This window comes from Entelurus aequoreus, linkage group LG09, assembly GCF_033978785.1.
Source record: "Entelurus aequoreus isolate RoL-2023_Sb linkage group LG09, RoL_Eaeq_v1.1, whole genome shotgun sequence".
NCBI lineage: Eukaryota > Metazoa > Chordata > Actinopteri > Syngnathiformes > Syngnathidae > Entelurus > Entelurus aequoreus.
This window is the reverse complement of record NC_084739.1, coordinates 70049970-70073344: the sequence shown is the minus strand read 5'-3', so window position 1 is coordinate 70073344 and position 23375 is coordinate 70049970. Positions and strand designations below refer to the sequence as shown.

At 30.5% G+C, this 23375-nt stretch overlaps 1 protein-coding gene across 4 annotated transcripts in view; it reads right to left on the bottom strand.

The window, feature by feature from the left end:
- Nucleotides 1-11914: 11914 nt before the first annotated feature.
- eef1akmt2 (EEF1A lysine methyltransferase 2) overlaps nt 11915-23375 on the bottom strand; it is a 16517-nt gene continuing 5056 nt past the window's right edge. For all 4 annotated transcript variants that reach the window (XM_062059270.1, XM_062059274.1, XM_062059271.1 and 1 more), the window contains 2 exons: nt 20533-20743; nt 11915-12045 (listed from right to left, as the gene is read on the bottom strand). In XM_062059270.1, coding sequence (XP_061915254.1) covers nt 11948-12045; nt 20533-20743 — 309 coding nt within the window. In that variant the 3' untranslated portion in view covers nt 11915-11947. The remainder of the gene's footprint in view (nt 12046-20532; nt 20744-23375) is intronic.

Genomic DNA, 23375 nt, shown 5'->3' with positions numbered 1-23375 from the left:
TGTGATGAAAGTCAGAATTTGATATGACAAATGTCACCATTTTATAAGAAAACTTAAAAATGTTTGCAATATAATAATAATAATTGGAATTTTACTTGGCAAAATTATGACAAAAATCATAATTGTACTAAAAAAAATGTCACTATTTTACAAGAACGACAAAAAAATTGGCAATATTGTGATAAAAGTCAGAATTTTATATGACAAATGTCACTATTTTATAAGAAAACTTAAAAATATTTGCAATATAATAATAATCGGAATTTTGCTGTGCAAAATTATGACAAAACTTATAATTGTACTCCAAAAATGTCACTATTTTACAAGAACGAATAGTCAATATTGTGATAAAACTCAAGAATTTTATAAAACAAATGTCACTATTTTATAACAAAACTTACAAATGTCTGCAATATAATAATAATCTGAATTTTGCTGGGCAAAATTATGACAAAAGTCATAGTTGTACTAAAAAAATGTCACTATTTTACAAGAACGACAAAAAAATTGGCAATATTGTGATAAATGTCAGAATTTTATAAGACAAATGTCACCATTTTATAACAAAACTTAAAAATGTTTGCAATATAATAATAATCGGAATTTTGCTGGGCAAAATTAAGACAAAACTCATAATTGTACTCAAAAAAGTTTACTATTTTACAAGACAAAAAAAATTGGCAATATTGTGATAAAAGTCAGAATTTTATATGACAAATGTCACTATTTTATAAGAAAACTTAAAAATGTTTGCAATATAATAAAAATCTGAATTTTACTTGGCAAAATTATGACGAAAATCATAATTATACTCCAAAAATGTCACTATTTTACAAGAACGAATTGTCAATATTGTGATAAAACTCAGAATTTTATAAGACAAATGTCACCATTTTATAACAAAACTTTAAAATGTTGGCAATATAATAATAATCTGAATTTTGCTGGGCAAAATTATGACAAAAGTCATAATTGTACTCAAAAAAGTTCATTATTTTACAAGAACTACAAAAAAAATTGGCAATATTGTGATAAAAGTCAGAATTTTATATGACAAATGTCACCATTTTATAAGAAAACTTAAAAATGTTTGCAATATAATAATAATCGGAATTTTGCTGGGCAAAATTAAGACAAAACTCATAATTGTACTCCAAAAAATGTCACTATTTTACAAGAACGAATTGTCAATATTGTGATAAAACTCAGAATTTTATATGACAAATGTCACTATTTTATAAGAAAACTTAAAAATGTTTGCAATATAATAATAATCTGAATTTTGCTGGAAAAATTAAGACAAAACTCATTATTGTACTCCAAAAAATGTCACTATTTTACACAGGATGAATTGTCAATACTGTGATAAAACTCAGAATTTTATATGACAAATGTCACCATTTTATAAGAAAACTTAAAAATGTTGGCAATATAATAATTATACAAAAGTCATAATTGTACTCAAAAAATTTTACTATTTTACAAGAACGACAAAAAAAATGAGCAATATTGTGATAAAAGTCAGAATTTTATATGACAAATGTCACCATTTTATAAGAAAACTTTAAAATGAATGAAAGTGGAATTCTTTCCCATTCTTGTTCTATGTAGAGCTTCAGTCGTTCAACAGTCCGGGGTCTCCGCTGTCGTATTTTAGGCTTCATAATGCGCCACACATTTTCCATGGGAGACAGGTCTGGACTGCAGGCGGGCCAGGAAAGTACCCGCACTCTTTTTTTTACGAAGCCACGCTGTTGTAACACGTGCTGAATGTGGCTTGGCATTGTCTTGCTGAAATAAGCAGGGGCGTCCATGGAAAAGACGGCCAGCATATGTTGTTCCAAAACCGAAAAATTTCACAAGAAAAAGGTCACGACTTCACAAGAAAAAATGCCCACCTCTTTAGGACCAGCCTTTCTAGATATATAAAGATGTGTATTTACAACATTAATAATATATACATACTATGCAAATATAAAAAAGCTTGTTGTGAAAAATGAGTTGGAATTTCACAAGAAAAAGGTCACAATTTCACAAGAAAAACTTTGAATTTTGGCAGTATTATAATAAAAGTCAAAATTTTACAAGAAAAAAAATTAACATTCGTGCAATTATGATCAAAGTTGCAATTTTACTCAATAACAGTCGCAATTTTACAAGAAAAGCTTAAAATGTTGGCAATTTTATGAAAAGAGTCGCAATTTTACTCAACGAGTCACAAGTTTATTAGAAAACTTAAAAATGTTTACAATATAATAATCGGAATTTTGCTGGGGAAAAATAATGACAAAAGTCATAATTGTACTCAAAAAAGTTCACTATTTTACGAGAACGACAAAAAATTGGCAATATTGTGATGAAAGTCAGAATTTGATATGACAAATGTCACCATTTTATAAGAAAACTTAAAAATGTTTGCAATATAATAATAATAATTGGAATTTTACTTGGCAAAATTATGACAAAAATCATAATTGTACTAAAAAAAATGTCACTATTTTACAAGAACGACAAAAAAATTGGCAATATTGTGATAAAAGTCAGAATTTTATATGACAAATGTCACTATTTTATAAGAAAACTTAAAAATATTTGCAATATAATAATAATCGGAATTTTGCTGTGCAAAATTATGACAAAACTTATAATTGTACTCCAAAAATGTCACTATTTTACAAGAACGAATAGTCAATATTGTGATAAAACTCAAGAATTTTATAAAACAAATGTCACTATTTTATAACAAAACTTACAAATGTCTGCAATATAATAATAATCTGAATTTTGCTGGGCAAAATTATGACAAAAGTCATAGTTGTACTAAAAAAATGTCACTATTTTACAAGAACGACAAAAAAATTGGCAATATTGTGATAAATGTCAGAATTTTATAAGACAAATGTCACCATTTTATAACAAAACTTAAAAATGTTTGCAATATAATAATAATCGGAATTTTGCTGGGCAAAATTAAGACAAAACTCATAATTGTACTCAAAAAAGTTTACTATTTTACAAGACAAAAAAAATTGGCAATATTGTGATAAAAGTCAGAATTTTATATGACAAATGTCACTATTTTATAAGAAAACTTAAAAATGTTTGCAATATAATAAAAATCTGAATTTTACTTGGCAAAATTATGACGAAAATCATAATTATACTCCAAAAATGTCACTATTTTACAAGAACGAATTGTCAATATTGTGATAAAACTCAGAATTTTATAAGACAAATGTCACCATTTTATAACAAAACTTTAAAATGTTGGCAATATAATAATAATCTGAATTTTGCTGGGCAAAATTATGACAAAAGTCATAATTGTACTCAAAAAAGTTCATTATTTTACAAGAACTACAAAAAAAATTGGCAATATTGTGATAAAAGTCAGAATTTTATATGACAAATGTCACCATTTTATAAGAAAACTTAAAAATGTTTGCAATATAATAATAATCGGAATTTTGCTGGGCAAAATTAAGACAAAACTCATAATTGTACTCCAAAAAATGTCACTATTTTACAAGAACGAATTGTCAATATTGTGATAAAACTCAGAATTTTATATGACAAATGTCACTATTTTATAAGAAAACTTAAAAATGTTTGCAATATAATAATAATCTGAATTTTGCTGGAAAAATTAAGACAAAACTCATTATTGTACTCCAAAAAATGTCACTATTTTACACAGGATGAATTGTCAATACTGTGATAAAACTCAGAATTTTATATGACAAATGTCACCATTTTATAAGAAAACTTAAAAATGTTGGCAATATAATAATTATACAAAAGTCATAATTGTACTCAAAAAATTTTACTATTTTACAAGAACGACAAAAAAAATGAGCAATATTGTGATAAAAGTCAGAATTTTATATGACAAATGTCACCATTTTATAAGAAAACTTTAAAATGAATGAAAGTGGAATTCTTTCCCATTCTTGTTCTATGTAGAGCTTCAGTCGTTCAACAGTCCGGGGTCTCCGCTGTCGTATTTTAGGCTTCATAATGCGCCACACATTTTCCATGGGAGACAGGTCTGGACTGCAGGCGGGCCAGGAAAGTACCCGCACTCTTTTTTTTACGAAGCCACGCTGTTGTAACACGTGCTGAATGTGGCTTGGCATTGTCTTGCTGAAATAAGCAGGGGCGTCCATGGAAAAGACGGCCAGCATATGTTGTTCCAAAACCGAAAAATTTCACAAGAAAAAGGTCACGACTTCACAAGAAAAAATGCCCACCTCTTTAGGACCAGCCTTTCTAGATATATAAAGATGTGTATTTACAACATTAATAATATATACATACTATGCAAATATAAAAAAGCTTGTTGTGAAAAATGAGTTGGAATTTCACAAGAAAAAGGTCACAATTTCACAAGAAAAACTTTGAATTTTGGCAGTATTATAATAAAAGTCAAAATTTTACAAGAAAAAAAATTAACATTCGTGCAATTATGATCAAAGTTGCAATTTTACTCAATAACAGTCGCAATTTTACAAGAAAAGCTTAAAATGTTGGCAATTTTATGAAAAGAGTCGCAATTTTACTCAACGAGTCACAAGTTTATTAGAAAACTTAAAAATGTTTACAATATAATAATCGGAATTTTGCTGGGGAAAAATAATGACAAAAGTCATAATTGTACTCAAAAAAGTTCACTATTTTACGAGAACGACAAAAAATTGGCAATATTGTGATGAAAGTCAGAATTTGATATGACAAATGTCACCATTTTATAAGAAAACTTAAAAATGTTTGCAATATAATAATAATAATTGGAATTTTACTTGGCAAAATTATGACAAAAATCATAATTGTACTAAAAAAAATGTCACTATTTTACAAGAACGACAAAAAAATTGGCAATATTGTGATAAAAGTCAGAATTTTATATGACAAATGTCACTATTTTATAAGAAAACTTAAAAATATTTGCAATATAATAATAATCGGAATTTTGCTGTGCAAAATTATGACAAAACTTATAATTGTACTCCAAAAATGTCACTATTTTACAAGAACGAATAGTCAATATTGTGATAAAACTCAAGAATTTTATAAAACAAATGTCACTATTTTATAACAAAACTTACAAATGTCTGCAATATAATAATAATCTGAATTTTGCTGGGCAAAATTATGACAAAAGTCATAGTTGTACTAAAAAAATGTCACTATTTTACAAGAACGACAAAAAAATTGGCAATATTGTGATAAATGTCAGAATTTTATAAGACAAATGTCACCATTTTATAACAAAACTTAAAAATGTTTGCAATATAATAATAATCGGAATTTTGCTGGGCAAAATTAAGACAAAACTCATAATTGTACTCAAAAAAGTTTACTATTTTACAAGACAAAAAAAATTGGCAATATTGTGATAAAAGTCAGAATTTTATATGACAAATGTCACTATTTTATAAGAAAACTTAAAAATGTTTGCAATATAATAAAAATCTGAATTTTACTTGGCAAAATTATGACGAAAATCATAATTATACTCCAAAAATGTCACTATTTTACAAGAACGAATTGTCAATATTGTGATAAAACTCAGAATTTTATAAGACAAATGTCACCATTTTATAACAAAACTTTAAAATGTTGGCAATATAATAATAATCTGAATTTTGCTGGGCAAAATTATGACAAAAGTCATAATTGTACTCAAAAAAGTTCATTATTTTACAAGAACTACAAAAAAAATTGGCAATATTGTGATAAAAGTCAGAATTTTATATGACAAATGTCACCATTTTATAAGAAAACTTAAAAATGTTTGCAATATAATAATAATAATTGGAATTTTACTTGGCAAAATTCTGACAAAACTTATAATTGTACTCCAAAAATGTCACTATTTTACAAGAACGAATAGTCAATATTGTGATAAAACTCAAGAATTTTATAAAACAAATGTCACCATTTTATAACAAAACTTACAAATGTCTGCAATATAATAATAATCTGAATTTTGCTGGGCAAAATTATGACAAAAGTCATAGTTGTACTAAAAAAATGTCACTATTTTACAAGAACGACAAAAAAATTGGCAATATTGTGATAAATGTCAGAATTTTATAAGACAAATGTCACCATTTTATAAGAAAACTTAAAAATGTTTGCAATATAATAATAATCGGAATTTTGCTGGGCAAAATTAAGACAAAACTCATAATTGTACTCAAAAAAGTTTACTATTTTACAAGACAAAAAAAAATTGGCAACATTGTGATAAATGTCAGAATTTTATATGACAAATGTCACCATTTTATAAGAAAACTTAAAAATGTTTGCAATATAATAATAATTGGAATTTTACTTGGCAAAATTATGACAAAAATCATAATTGTACTCAAAAAAATGTCACTATTTTACAAGAACGACAAAAAAATTGGCAATATTATGATAAAAGTCAGAATTTTATATGACAAATGTCACCATTTTATAAGAAAACTTAAAAATATTTGCAATATAATAATAATCGGAATTTTGCTGGGCAAAATTATGATAAAACTTATAATTGTACTCCAAAAATGTCACTATTTTACAAGAACGAATAGTCAATATTGTGATAAAACTCAGAATTTTATAAAACAAATGTCACCATTTTATAACGAAATTTACAAATGTCTGCAATATAATAATAATCTGAATTTTGCTGGGCAAAATTATGACAAAAATCATAATTGTACTCAAAAAATGTCACTATTTTACAAGAACGACAAAAAAATTGGCAATATTGTGATAAAAGTCCGAATTTTATATGACAAATGTCACCATTTTATAAGAAAACTTAAAAATGTTTGCAATATAATAATAATCTGAATTTTTCTGGGCAAAATTAAGACAAAACTCATAATTGTACTCAAAAAAGTTTACTATTTTACAAGACAAAAAAAAAATTGGCAACATTGTGATAAATGTCAGAATTTTATATGACAAATGTCACCATTTTATAAGAAAACTTAAAAATGTTTGCAATATAATAATAATTGGAATTTTACTTGGCAAAATTATGACAAAAATCATAATTGTACTAAAAAAAATGTCACTATTTTACAAGAACGACAAAAAAATTGGCAATATTATGATAAAAGTCAGAATTTTATATGACAAATGTCACCATTTTATAAGAAAACTTAAAAATATTTGCAATATAATAATAATCGGAATTTTGCTGGGCAAAATTATGACAAAACTTATAATTGTACTCCAAAAATGTCACTATTTTACAAGAACGGATAGTCAATATTGTGATAAAACTCAGAATTTTATAAAACAATGTCACCATTTTATAACGAAACTTACAAATGTCTGCAATATAATAATAATCTGAATTTTTCTGGGCAAAATTATGACAAAAATCATAATTGTACTCAAAAAATGTCACTATTTTACAAGAACGACAAAAAAATTGGCAATATTGTGATAAATGTCAGAATTTTATATGACAAATGTCACCATTTTATAAGAAAACTTAAAAATGTTTGCAATATAATAATAATCGGAATTTTGCTGGGCAAAATTAAGACAAAACTCATAATTGTACTCAAAAAAGTTTACTATTTTACAAGACAAAAAAAAATTGGCAACATTGTGATAAATGTCAGAATTTTATATGACAAATGTCACCATTTTATAAGAAAACTTAAAAATGTTTGCAATATAATAATAATTGGAATTTTACTTGGCAAAATTATGACAAAAATCATAATTGTACTCAAAAAAATGTCACTATTTTACAAGAACGACAAAAAAATTGGCAATATTATGATAAAAGTCAGAATTTTATATGACAAATGTCACCATTTTATAAGAAAACTTAAAAATGTTTGCAATATAATAATAATCAGAATTTTGCTGGGCAAAATTATGACAAAACTTATAATTGTACTCCAAAAATGTCACTATTTTACAAGAACAAATAGTCAATATTGTGATAAAACTCAGAATTTTATAAAACAAATGTCACCATTTTATAACGAAACTTACAAATGTCTGCAATATAATAATAATCTGAATTTTGCTGGGCAAAATTATGACAAAAATCATAATTGTACTCCAAAAATGTCACTATTTTACAAGAACGACAAAAAAATTGGCAATATTGTGATAAAAGTCCGAATTTTATATGACAAATGTCACCATTTTATAACGAAACTTACAAATGTCTGCAATATAATAATAATCTGAATTTTTCTGGGCAAAATTATGACAAAAATCATAATTGTACTCAAAAAATGTCACTATTTTACAAGAACGACAAAAAAATTGGCAATATTGTGCTAAAAGTCCGACTTTTATATGACAAATGTCATCATTTTATAAGAAAACTTAAAAAATGTTTGCAATATAATAATAATCTGAATTTTTCTGGGCAAAATTAAGACAAAACTCATAATTGTACTCAAAAAAGTTTACTGTTTTACAAGACAAAAAAAAAATTGGCAACATTGTGATAAATGTCAGAATTTTATATGACAAATGTCACCATTTTATAAGAAAACTTAAAAATGTTTGCAATATAATAATAATTGGAATTTTACTTGGCAAAATTATGACAAAAATCATAATTGTACTCAAAAAAATGTCACTATTTTACAAGAACGACAAAAAAATTGGCAATATTATGATAAAAGTCAGAATTTTATATGACAGATGTCACCATTTTATAAGAAAACTTAAAAATATTTGCAATATAATAATAATCGGAATTTTGCTGGGCAAAATTATGACAAAACTTATAATTGTACTCCAAAAATGTCACTATTTTACAAGAACGAATAGTCAATATTGTGATAAAACTCAGAATTTTATCAAACAAATGTCACCATTTTATAACGAAACTTACAAATGTCTGCAATATAATAATAATTGAAATTTTCTGGGCAAAATTATGACAAAAATCATAATTGTACTCAAAAAATGTCACTATTTTACAAGAACGACAAAAAAATTGGCAATATTGTGATAAAAGTCCGACTTTTATATGACAAATGTCATCATTTTATAAGAAAACTTAAAAAATGTTTGCAATATAATAATAATCTGAATTTTTCTGGGCAAAATTAAGACAAAACTCATAATTGTACTCAAAAAAGTTTACTATTTTACAAGACAAAAAAAAAATTGGCAACATTGTGATAAATGTCAGTATTTTATATGACAAATGTCACCATTTTATAAGAAAACTTAAAAATGTTTGCAATATAATAATAATTGGAATTTTACTTGGCAAAATTATGACAAAAATCATAATTGTACTCAAAAAAATGTCACTATTTTACAAGAACGACAAAAAAATTGGCAATATTATGATAAAAGTCAGAATTTTATATGACAAATGTCACCATTTTATAAGAAAACTTAAAAATATTTGCAATATAATAATAATCGGAATTTTGCTGGGCAAAATTATGACAAAACTTATAATTGTACTCCAAAAATGTCACTATTTTACAAGAACGAATAGTCAATATTGTGATAAAACTCAGAATTTTATAAAACAAATGTCACCATTTTATAACGAAACTTACAAATGTCTGCAATATAATAATAATCTGAATTTTTCTGGGCAAAATTATGACAAAAATCATAATTGTACTCAAAAAATGTCACTATTTTACAAGAACGACAAAAAAATTGGCAATATTGTGATAAATGTCAGAATTTTATATGACAAATGTCACCATTTTATAAGAAAACTTAAAAATGTTTGCAATATAATAATAATCGGAATTTTGCAGGGCAAAAGTAAGACAAAACTCATAATTGTACTCCAAAAATGTCACTATTTTACCAGAACGAATTGTCAATATTGTGATAAAAGTCAGAATTTTATATGACAAATGTCACCATTTTATAAGAAAACTTAAAAATATTTGCAATATAATAATAATCGGAATTTTACTTGGCAAAATTATGACAAAAATCATAATTGTACTCAAAAAAATGTCACTATTTTACAAGAACGAATTGTCAATATTGTGATAAAACTCAGAATTTTATAAGACAAATGTCACCATTTTATAACAAAACTTTAAAATGTTGGCAATATAATAATAATCTGAATTTTGCTGGGCAAAATTATGACAAAAGTCATAATTGTACTCAAAAAAGTTCATTATTTTACAAGAACTACAAAAAAAATTGGCAATATTGTGATAAAAGTCAGAATTTTATATGACAAATGTCACCATTTTATAAGAAAACTTAAAAATGTTTGCAATATAATAATAATCGGAATTTTGCTGGGCAAAATTAAGACAAAACTCATAATTGTACTCCAAAAAATGTCACTATTTTACAAGAACGAATTGTCAATATTGTGATAAAACTCAGAATTTGATATGACAAATGTCACTATTTTATAAGAAAACTTAAAAATGTTTGCAATATAATAATAATCGGAATTTTGCTGGGCAAAATTATGACAAAAATCATAATTGTACTCAAAAAATGTCACTATTTTACAAGAACGACAAAAAAATTGGCAATATTGTGATACATTTCAGAATTTTATATGACAAATGTCACCATTTTATAAGAAAACTTAAAAATGTTTGCAATATAATAATAATCGGAAATTTGCAGGGCAAAATTAAGACAAAAGTCATAATTGTACTCAAAAAATGTCACTATTTTACAAGAACGAATTGTCAATATTGTGATAAAAGTCAGAATTTTATATGACAAATGTCACCATTTTATAACAAAACTTTAAAATGTTTGCAATATAATAATAATCGGAATTTTGCTGGGCAAAATTAAGACAAAACTCATAATTGTACTAAAAAAAGTTCACTATTTTACAAGAAAACAAAAAAATTGGCAATATTGTGATAAAAGTCAGAATTTTATATGACAAATGTCACTATTTTATAAGAAAACTTAAAAATGTTTGCAATATGATAAAAATCTGAATTTTACTTGGCAAAATTATGACAAAAATCATAATTATACTCCAAAAATGTCACTATTTTACAAGAACGAATTGTCAATATTGTGATAAAACTCAGAATTTTATAAGACAAATGTCACCATTTTATAACAAAACTTTAAAATGTTGGCAATATAATAATAATCTGAATTTTGCTGGGCAAAATTATGACAAAAGTCATAATTGTACTCAAAAAAGTTCATTATTTTACAAGAACTACAAAAAAAATTGGCAATATTATGATAAAAGTCAGAATTTTATATGACAAATGTCACCATTTTATAAGAAAACTTAAAAATGTTTGCAATATGATAATAATAATTGGAATTTTACTTGGCAAAATTATGACAAAAATCATAATTGTACTCAAAAAAATGTCACTATTTTACAAGAACGACAAAAAAATTGGCAATATTGTGATAAAAGTCAGAATTTTATATGACAAATGTCACCATTTTATAAGAAAACTTAAAAATATTTGCAATATAATAATAATCTGAATTTTGCTGGGCAAAATTATGACAAAACTTATAATAGTACTCCAAAAATGTCACTATTTTACAAGAACGAATTGTCAATATTGTGATAAAAGTCAGAATTTTATATGACAAATGTCACTATTTTGCATTCAAAAGTAATAATTTTACACAACAAAGTAATCATTTCGAGAGAAAAATATTGCAATATTACAGAAACAGAAAGAATATGAGAAATTGTCCCCAATTTTTTTGTTAAGTACATAACTCCACGTGTTCATTCATAGTTTGGATGTGACTATCTACAATGTAAATAGTCATGCAAATAAAGCATTGAATGAGAAGGTGTGTCCTGTACTGTATGTGGAATGTCTTACATAAGCATTGTGAATGATAGGGAACATTTTTTCTTCTTAAGTGCAGTTTAAGGCCTTCATTTTCGCAATATCGAATGACTTTGAATGCTTTTTAAGGACCCGCAGAAGACAAAAAAAGATGAATTTATTTCAAAATATCAACGTACACGCTTGAAGACCAATGCAGTCACACTGTTGCCCTTCTTGCCTCCAAACTGGAAAGTGGGTGTGGGTAACTCTTGTACGAATTCAAATCCTGTGAGACAAGGTGGAGGGGGAAAAAAAGAAGTCATTTGTTAAATGTGTGTAGGTAGGGTCAACAAAAGGCCTCAGTAAACACTTCGATAGCCCAATGAGGTCTTCAAGCCTCCTCACAACCCTCTGCAGGCTGTCCCGCCCCATTACACTGACGGCTAATTGGCCACTTGCCAGAAAGACAAAAAGGTCAGACAGTTGTGGCCTGGAGCCTAACAGCCCGCCAGGTAACCGCCAGGTAACCCCCAGGTGAAGATCTGTGTGCTGACTGCTGGTCGGCCCACAAAAGGTTCTGAATGTAAATGTTTACCTTTCAGCGCCAGAAGCCACGCAATGGTGTCATTTTTAAACATATTCTGCTGTTTTGGCCTCGGCATGCACACGCAAACTTCAGTAGACAACCACAACGGATCCCTCCTGGCGTCAGCAAAGCACAGATTGGAGTCGCTCTACCTCGTGGTGAAGTTGGTAAATTATAACTTTATCAAACTGGTTTGGGCCCATGTTGAGGCGGTCAAGTAGTGTTAGGAAATAAGAAATAAATGGACAACTTCTTGTTGTGCGGGAAGTAGACGGAACAACAATCAAAGATAGTAAAAAGGTGGCTGATCACTGTGATGTAAATAACATCCCGGAGGGCCCAAGACACAACGTTGATTATACGTACATGTCCTTTAAAACTGACTTCTAGGCAACGATGCAAAATAGTCGTATTTGTAAATTCAGACAACGTTGATGTCTGACGTTGGATCCTCGTTGTTGGTGGGGAAATGACCACATTTCAATGTCAAATCAACGTCTTCACCTGGTATTGATTAAACGTTGTCAAAAAGCATGTTGTTTCAACATTATGTTTTTGTGTTGGAAAATGACCAAAATTCAACGGTCAAATCAACGTTACAACCTCACATTGAATAAATGTCGTCAAAAAGTATGTTGTTTCAACGTTGTACAAACCCCGTTTCCATATGAGTTGGGAAACTGTGTTGGATGTAAACAGGGCCGGCCCGTGGCATAGGCCGTATAGGCAAATGCTAAGGGCGCCGTCCATCAGGGGGCGCCACGCCAGTGCCACAAATGTTGGAGAGAAAAAAAAAAGTTGGTACTATTATTTCTAAATACAAAAAATAATCCCACGTTAATTAAAATGCAAAGTTAAGCCTATTTAATAGAAATATTATTTGTTACAACATTACGCCCCCCCCCCCCCCTCCGCCCGCACGGTGCGCCCCCTCCCTTCCCTCCCTTCAACACAAGATGTCAAAACGGCCAAAACTGTCAGGTGCCCAGGGAAGAAAAAAGAGAAAAGAAGAGGAGGAGAAACGAGAAAAAGACAGAGGTAGCAGGTAGGTAACGTTAGCCTACATTAAATTATTTGTCTGTTACAGAATGTGATAGTAACCTGGCTATTTTTTTTTTTTTTTTTTTTTTTTTTAACCTGTAAAGCACTTTGGTTGAATCTAAAAGTTGTTGAAAACGTGCTATATAAATAAAGTTGACTTGACTTGACTTGACTAAGCTAATGTTACATGATTCAGCAATTGCTAATCAATAAATAGCTAGTTCTGTTTTAACGTCGGTTTAATATTGTGGAGGGGGATAAATTGTTATGGAAAATAATAATGTAACGTTAGGTAATTACAGTACTCCCACCTTAGATTCCTCAGGGACATTTGTATTAGATCTTTTAAGCAGGTGTTTTTTGTTAATGTTTGCCCTGCAGGTAATAGTCACTTTTCCACCCCTTTACATATTAGGTATAGTTGTAAGCCTAGTTGTTAAAGTGCACATCATTAATGTTAATTAAGCAATATCACATGAGAGGGAATGCTGTTTTTTAATTTGAGCACTGCTGTGATTCGGTTAAAGATAATCATAACATAACATTCTCATATAATATGTTAATTTGCTTTCTTTAAGTAAAAAAAGGTCAAAGACAAAGCTATTCGGTTTCTTGTGAGTATATACACTTCACTGCCGATGTGGGAGGGGGGGGGGGGGCACCTAAAATCTTGCCTAGGGCGCCAGATTGGTTAGGGCCAGGCCTGGATGTAAATATAAACGGAATACAATGATTTGCAAATCCTTTTCAAGCCATATTCAGTTGAATGCACTACAAAGACAACATATTTGATCTTCAAACTCAAACTTTTTTTTTTTTTTGCAAATAATAATTAACTTAGAATTTCATGGCTGCAACACATGCCAAAGTAGTTGGGAAAGGGCATGTTCACCACTGTGTTACATGGCCTTTCCTTTTAACAACACTCAGTAAAGGTTTGGGAACTGAGGAGACACATTTTTGAAGTGGAATTCTTTCCCATTCTTGCTTGATGTACAGCTTAAGTTGTTCAACAGTCCGGGGGTCTCCCTTGTGCTATTTTAGGCTTCATAATGCGCCACACATTTTCAATGAGAGACAGGTCTGGACTACAGGCAGGCCAGTCTAGTACCCGCACTCTTTTACTATGAAGCCACGTTGATGTAACACGTGGCTTGGCATTGTCTTGCTGAAATAAGCAGGGGCGTCCATGATAACGTTGCTTGGATGGCAACATATGTTGCTCCAAAAGCTGTATGTACCTTTCAGCATTAATGGTGCCTTCACAGATGTGTAAGTTACCCATGTCTTGGCCACTAATACACCCCCATACCATCACACATGCTGCCTTTTACACTTTGTGCCTAGAACAATCCGGATGGTTCTTTTCCTCTTTGGCCCGGAGGACACGACGTCCGCAGTTTCCAAAAACAATTTGAAATGTGGACTCGTCAGACCACAGAACACTTTTCCACTTTGCATCAGTCCATCTTAGATGAGCTCAGGCCCAGCGAAGCCGACGGCGTTTCTGGGTGTTGTTGATAAACGGTTTTCGCCTTGCATCGGAGAGTTTTAACTTGCACTTACAGATGTAGCGACCAACTGTAGTTACTGACAGTGGGTTTCTGAAGTGTTCCTGAGCCCATGTGGTGATATCCTTTACACACTGATGTCGCTTGTTGATGCAGTACAGCCTGAGGGATGGAAGGTCACGGGCTTAGCTGCTTACGTGCAGTGATTTCTCCAGATTCTCTGAACCCTTTGATGATATTACGGAGCGTAGATGGTGAAATCCCTAAATTCCTTGCAATAGCTGCTTGAGAAAGGTTGTTCTTAAACTGTTCAACAATTTGCTCAGGCATTTGTTGACAAAGTGGTGACCCTCGCCCCATCCTTGTTTGTGAATGACTGAGCATTTCATGGAATCTACTTTTATACCCAATCATGGCACCCACCTGTTCCCAATTTGCCTGCTCACCTGTGGGATGTTCCAAATAAGTGTTTGATGAGCATTCCTCAACTTTATCAGTATTTATTGCCACCTTTCCCAACTTCTTTGGCACGTGTTGCTGGCATCAAATTCTAAAGTTAATGATTATTTGCAGAAAAAAAAAATGTTTATGAGTTTGAACATCAAATATGTTGTCTTTGTAGCATATTCAACTGAATATGGCTTGAAAAGGATTTGCAGATAATTGTATTCCGTTTATATTTACATCTAACACCATTTCCCAACTCATATGGAAACGGGGTTTGTATTTGTGTTGTAGAATATTGGTTGGGAAATGACTCAAATTTAATGTTCAAATCAACGTCAGAACCCAAAATTGATTAAATGTTGTCAAAAAGCATGTTGTTTCAACGCTGTGTTGGAGTTGTAGAATATTGGTTGAAAAATGACCAAAATTCAATGGTCAAATCAACATCAGAACCTGACATTGATTAAACGTTGTCAAAAAGCATGTTGTTTCAACATTATGTTTTTGTGTTGGAAAATGACCAAATTTCAATGGTCAATTCAACGTCAGAACCCAACATTGATTAAACGTTGTCAAAAAGCATGTTGTTTCAACGTTGTATTTGTGTGGTAGAATATTGGTTGGGAAATGACCAAATTTCAATGGTTAAATCAACGTCACAACCTGACATTGAATAAATGTCGTCAAAAAGCATGTTGTTTCAACGTTGTATTTGTGTTGTAGAATATTGGTTGGGAAATGACCCAAATTTCAATGGTCAAGTCAACATCAGAACCCAACATTGATTAAACGTTGTCAAAAAGCATGTTGTTTCAACGTTGTATTTGTGTGGTAGAATATTGGTTGGGAAATGACCAAATTTCAATGGTTAAATCAACGTCACAACCTGGCATTGAATAAATATTGTGAAAAAGCATGTTGTTTTAACGTTGTATTTGTGTTGTAGAATATTGGTTGGGAAATGACCAAATTTCAATGGTCAAATCAACGTCACAACCTAACAGTGAATAAACGTTGTCAAAAAGCATGTTGTTTCAATGTTATGTTTGTGTTGTAGAATATTGGTTGAAAAATGACTCAAAATTCAATGGTCAAATCAACATCAGAACCTGACATTGATTAAACGTCGTCAAAAAGCATGTTGTTTCAACGTTATGTTTGTGTTGGAAAATGACCAAAATTCAATGGTCAATTCAACGTCAGAACCCAACATTGATTAAACGTTGTCAAAAAGCATGTTTTAATGTTGTATTTGTGTTGTAGAATATCGGTGGGAAAATGACTCAAATTCAAGGTCAAATCAACGTCAGACCCCAACATTGATTAAACGTTGTCAAAAAGCATGTTGTTTCAACGTTGTATTTGTGTTGTAGAATATTGGTTAGGAAAATGACCAAATTTCAATGGTTAAATCAACGTCACAACCTGACATTGAATAAATGTCGTCAAAAAGCATGTTGTTTCAACGTTGTATTTGTGTTGGAAAATGACCAAATTTCAATGGTCGAATCAACGTCACAACCCAACATTGATTAAACGTCATCAAAAAGCATTTTGTTTTAATGTTGTATTTGTGTTGTAGAATATTGGTTGGGAAATGACCCAAATTTCAATGGTCAAATTAACGTCAGAACCTGACATTGATTAAACGTTGTCAAAAAGTATGTTGTTTCAACGTTACATTGGTTGGGAAATGACCCAAATTCAATGGTCAAATCAACGTCAGAACCCGACATTGATTAAACGTCGTCAAAAAGCATGTTGTTTCAATGTTGTATTTGTGTTGTAGAATATTGGTTAGGAAAATGACCAAATTTCAATGGTTAAATCAACGTCACAACCTGACATTGAATAAATGTCGTCAAAAAGCATGTTGTTTCAACGTTGTATTTGTGTTGGAAAATGACCAAATTTCAATGGTCGAATCAACGTCACAACCCAACATTGATTAAACGTCATCAAAAAGCATGTTGTTTTAATGTTGTATTTGTGTTGTAGAATATTGGTTGGGAAATGACCCAAATTCAAGGTCAAATCAACGTCAGACCCCAACATTGATTAAACGTCGTCAAAAAGCATGTTGTTTCAACGTTATGTTTGTGTTGGAAAATGACCAAATTTCAATGGTCAAATCAACGTCAGAACCCAACATTGATTAAACGTTGTGAAAAAGCATGTTGTTTCAATGTTGTATTTGTGTTGTAGAATATTGGTTAGGAAAATGACCAAATTTCAATGGTTAAATCAACGTCACAACCTGACATTGAATAAATATCGTCAAAAAGCATGTTGTTTCAACGTTGTATTTGTGTTGGAAAATGACCAAATTTCAATGGTCGAATCAACGTCACAACCCAACATTGATTAAACGTCATCAAAAAGCATGTTGTTTTAATGTTGTATTTGTGTTGTAGAATATTGGTTGGGAAATGACCCAAATTTCAATGGTCAAATCAACGTCAGAACCTGACATTGATTAAACGGTGTCAAAAAGTATGTTGTTTCTACGTTACATTGGTTGGGAAATGACCCAAATTCAATGGTCAAATCAACGTCAGAACCCGACATTGATTAAACGTCGTCAAAAAGCATGTTGTTTCAACATTATGTTTTTGTGTTGGAAAATGACCAAAATTCAACGGTAAAATCAACGTTACAACCTAACATTGATTAAACGTTGTCAAAAAGCATGTTGTTTCAACGTTGTATTTGTGTTGTAGAATATTGGTTGAAAAATGACTCAAAATTCAATGGTCAAATCAACATCAGAACCTGACATTGATTAAACGTCGTCAAAAAGCATGTTTCAACGTTATGTTTGTGTTGGAAAATGACCAAATTTCAATGGTCAAATCAACGTCAGAACCCAACATTGATTAAACGTTGTGAAAAAGCATGTTGTTTTAATGTTGTATTTGTGTTGTAGAATATTGGTTGGAAAATGACCAAAATTCAATGGTCAAATCAACGTCACAACCTGACATTGATTAAACGTCGTCAAAAAGCATGTTGTTTCAATGTTGTATTTGTGTTGTAGAATATTGGTTAGGTAAATGACCAAATTTCAATGGTTAAATCAACGTCACAACCTGACATTGAATAAATGTCGTCAAAAAGCATGTTGTTTCAACGTTGTATTTGTGTTGGAAAATGACCAAATTTCAATGGTCAAATCAACGTCACAACCCAACATTGATTAAACGTCATCAAAAAGCATGTTGTTTTAATGTTGTATTTGTGTTGTAGAATATTGGTTGGAAAATGACCAAAATTCCATGGTCAAATCAACGTCACAACCTGACATTGATTAAACGTCGTCAAAAAGCATGTTGTTTCAATGTTGTATTTGTGTTGTAGAATATTGGTTAGGAAAATGACCAAATTTCAATGGTTAAATCAACGTCACAACCTGACATTGAATAAATGTCGTCAAAAAGCATGTTGTTTCAACGTTGTATTTGTGTTGTAGAATATTGGTTGGAAAATGACCAAAATTCAATGGTCAAATCAACGTCACAACCTGACATTGATTAAACGTCATCAAAAAGCATGTTGTTTCAACGTTGTATTTGTGTTGTAGAATATTGGTTAGGAAAATGACCAAATTTCAATGGTTAAATCAACGTCACAACCTGACATTGAATAAATGTCGTCAAAAAGCATGTTGTTTTAATGTTGTATTTGTGTTGTAGAATATTGGTTGGGAAATGACCAAATTTCAATGGTTAAATCAACGTCACAACCCGATATTGATTAAACGTTGTCAAAAAGCATGTTGTTTCAACGTTGTATTTGTGTTGTAGAATATTGGTTGAAAAATTTCCAAAATTCAATGGTCAAATCAACATCACAACCCGACATTGATTAAAGGTTGTCAAAAAGCATGTTGTTTCAACGTTATGTTTGTGTTGTAGAATATTGGTTGGGAAATGACCAAATTTCAATGGTCAAATTAACATCACAACCTGACATTGATTAAACGTCGTCAAAAAGCATGTTGTTTCAACGTTATGTTTGTGTTGGAAAATGACCAAAATTCAATGTTAAAATCAACGTCAGAACCCAACTTTGATTAAACGTTGTGAAAAAGCATGTTGTTTCAATGTTGTATTTGTGTTGTAGAATATTGGTTGAAAAATGACCAAAATGCAATGGTCAAATCAACGTAAGAACCCAACATCAATTAAACGTCGTCAAAAAGAAATAAGAATATTGGTTGGGAAATGACCAAATTTCAATGGTCAAATCAACGTTACAAACTGACATTGAATCAACGTTATGTTTGTGTTGTAGGATATTGGTTGGGAAATGACCAAATTTCAATGGTTAAATCAACGTCACAACCTGACATTGATTAAAGGTTGTCAAAAAGCATGTTGTTTCAACGTTATGTTTGTGTTGTAGAATATTGGTTGGGAAATGAGCAAATTTCAATGGTCAAATTAACATCACAACCTGACATTGATTAAACGTCGTCAAAAAGCCTGTTGTTTCAACGTTATGTTTGTGTTGGAAAATGACCAAAATTCAATGTTAAAATCAACGTCAGAACCCAACTTTGATTAAACGTTGTGAAAAAGCATGTTGTTTCAATGTTGTATTTGTGTTGTAGAATATTGGTTGAAAAATGACCAAAATGCAATGGTCAAATCAACGTAAGAACCCAACATCAATTAAACGTCGTCAAAAAGAAATAAGAATATTGGTTGGGAAATGACCAGATTTCAATGGTCAAATCAACGTTACAAACTGACATTGAATCAACGTTATGTTTGTGTTGTAGGATATTGGTTGGGAAATGACCAAATTTCAATGGTTAAATCAACGTCACAACCTGACATTGATTAAAGGTTGTCAAAAAGCATGTTGTTTCAACGTTATGTTTGTGTTGTAGAATATTGGTTGGGAAATGACCAAAATTCAATGGTCAACTCAACGTCAGAACCCAACATTGATTAAACGTAGTCAAAAAGCATGTTGTTTCAATGTTGTATTTGTGTTGTAGAATATTGGTTGGGAAATGACCAAAATTCAATGGTCAACTCAACGTCAGAACCCAACATTGATTAAACGTTGTCAAAAAGCATGTTGTTTCAACGTTACATGTGAGTTGCTCAAAGTCAGGACCTAATTGAACAAGTTCCCAAGGTAGTTTGAAAGTGGTGTGCCAAAGAGATGCCGACCTCACCTTGGCTGAATGTCTCCAGCAGCTGTTGTTTAGTCCAGTTACAGGAAGTGATGGAGAAGACTCCCCCGTCCTTCACAGCACCTTTTAAAGCTTGCAGGTAAAGGTGTGTCACCTGGCGGCTGCGGTCAGGGTTCAGGCTTATGGCGTCGAACGTTCCTTTGTCGATGCACACGTCGAAACCCTCCAGCTGCCCTCCACAGAAGTCCACCTCCTTGGAAAAATAAAAAAGGTGAATACTGGTTAGAATTGTCAAGATAAAAATGCAATCGAACGCCAACTTTCATTTCAGATTTGACTTACTTTTTGAGACTAGCTTGTAGTTCCCACTCCCCTCAAATGGACTAGACAACATCCATCCATCCATTTTCTACCGCTTATTCCCTTCAGGGTCGCTGGAGCCTATCTCAACTACATATTTATTTTTATTTTTTTGTATAGGAGGTCACACAGGTTGGATTGTGAACGCAGGCCTTCGTTTTACAAGAATAATAATCATATACATTCTAATATATGATACAAAAAGGTGGTCATTTTACAACAAAAATGCGATTATTTTATTTGTATTTATTATTTTTGAACTAAAAGTCTTCACAGGTGTGCTTGAAGCTCATCCAGAGAATGCCAAGAGTGTGCAAAGCAGTAATCAGAGCACGCACGCACACACAAACACACACTCTTGTATTTGTTACCTTCTTGAGACTTTCAAAAAATGCCTACCACTTTAGGACCACCCTTTTGTAGATATATAAAGATGTGTATTTACAACATTAATAATATATACAAACTATGCAAATATAAAAAAGCTTGTTGTGAAAAATTTCACAAGAAAAAGGTCACAACTTCACAAGAAAAACTTAGAATTTTGGCAGTAATATAATAAAAGTCAACATTTTACAAGAAAAACTGAACATTTGTGCAATAATATGATAAAAGTTGGAATTTTACTCAATGACAGTCGCTCTTTTACAAGAAAAGCTTGAAATGTTGGCAATTTTGTGAAAAGAGTCGCAATTTTACTCGACAAGTCACAATTTTATAAGAAAACTTAAAAATGTTGGCAATATAATAATTATACAAAAGTCATAATTGTACTCAAAAAAATTTAATATTTTACAAGAACGACAAAAAAAATTAGCAATATTGTGATAAAAGTCAGAATTTTATATGACAAATGTCACCATTTTATAAGAAAACTTTAAAATGAATGAAAGCGGAATTCTTTCCCATTCTTGTTTTATGTAGAGCTTCAGTCGTTCAACAGTCCGGGGTCTCCGCTGTCGTATTTTACGCTTCATAATGCGCCACACATTTTCCATGGGAGACAGGTCTGGACTGCAGGCGGGCCCGGAAAGTACCCGCACTCTTTTTTTTTTACGAAGCCACGCTGTTGTAACACGTGCTGAATGTGGCTTGGCATTGTCTTGCTGAAATAAGCAGGGGCGTCCATGAAAAAGACGGCCAGCATATGTTGTTCCAAAACCGAAAAATTTCACAAGAAAAAGGTCACGACTTCACAAGAAAAACTAAGAATTTTGTCAGTATTATAATAAAAGTCAACATTTTACGAAAAAAACTGAACATTTGTGCAATAATATGATAAAAGTTGGAATTTTACTCAATAACAGTCGCACTTTTACAAGAAAAGCTTGAAATGTTGGCAATTTTATGAAGAGTCGCAATTTTACTCGACAAAAGTCACAATTTTATAAGAAAACTTAAAAATGTTGGCAATATAATAATTATACAAAAGTCATAATTAGAGATGTCCGATAATATCGGCCTGCCGATATTATCGGCCGATATATGCGTTAAAATGTAATATCGGAAATTATCGGTATCGGTTTTTTTATTATCGGTATCGTTTTTTTTTTTGTTTTTTTTTTGTTTTAATTAAATCCACATAAAAAACACAAGATACACTTACAATTAGTGCACCAACCCAAAAAACCTCCCTCCCCCATTCACACTCATTCACATAAAAGGGTTGTTTCTTTCTGTTATTAATATTCTGCTTCCTACATTATATATCAATATATATCAATACAGTCTGCAAGGGATACAGTCCGTAAGCACACATGATTGTGCGTGCTGCTGCTCCACTAATAGTACTAACCTTTAACACTTCATTTTACTCATTTTCATTCATTACTAGTTTCTATGTAACTGTTTTTATATTGTTGTACTTTCTTTTTTATTCAAGAAAATGTTTTTAATTTAGTTATCTTATTTTATTTGATTAATTTTTTTAAAAAGTACCTTATCTTCACCATACCTGGTTGTCCAAATTAGGCATAATAATGTGTTAATTCCACGACTGCATATATCGGTTGATATCGGTATCAGTTGATATCGGTATTGGTAATTAAAGAGTTGGACAATATCGGAATATCGGATATCGGCAAAAAGCCATTATCGGACATCCCTAGTCATAATTGTACTCAAAAAAACGACAACATTTTTTGCAATATTGTGATAAAAGTCAGAATTTGATATGACAAATGTCACTATTTTATAAGAAAACTTAAAAATGTTTGCAATATAATAATTGCTGGGAAAAATTATGACAAAAGTCACAATTTGTACTCCAAAAGTGTTCACTATTTTACACAAAACGACAAAAAAAATTGGCAATATTGTGATAAAAGTGGAATACATTTTTGATGTATTTATTTGTAAATGTTTGTCTTAGATGTGATGATGCTAGTTGTCAGTAACAACGACAAGATATTAAAATGTTACAAAAATAAAGTTAAAGATGTGTTACAAAAATAAAGTCCTGATTTTTATATAGGTGAGAAAAAAGTGGAAAAATCCCCCCACACAGATTTTTATGACAATATTCA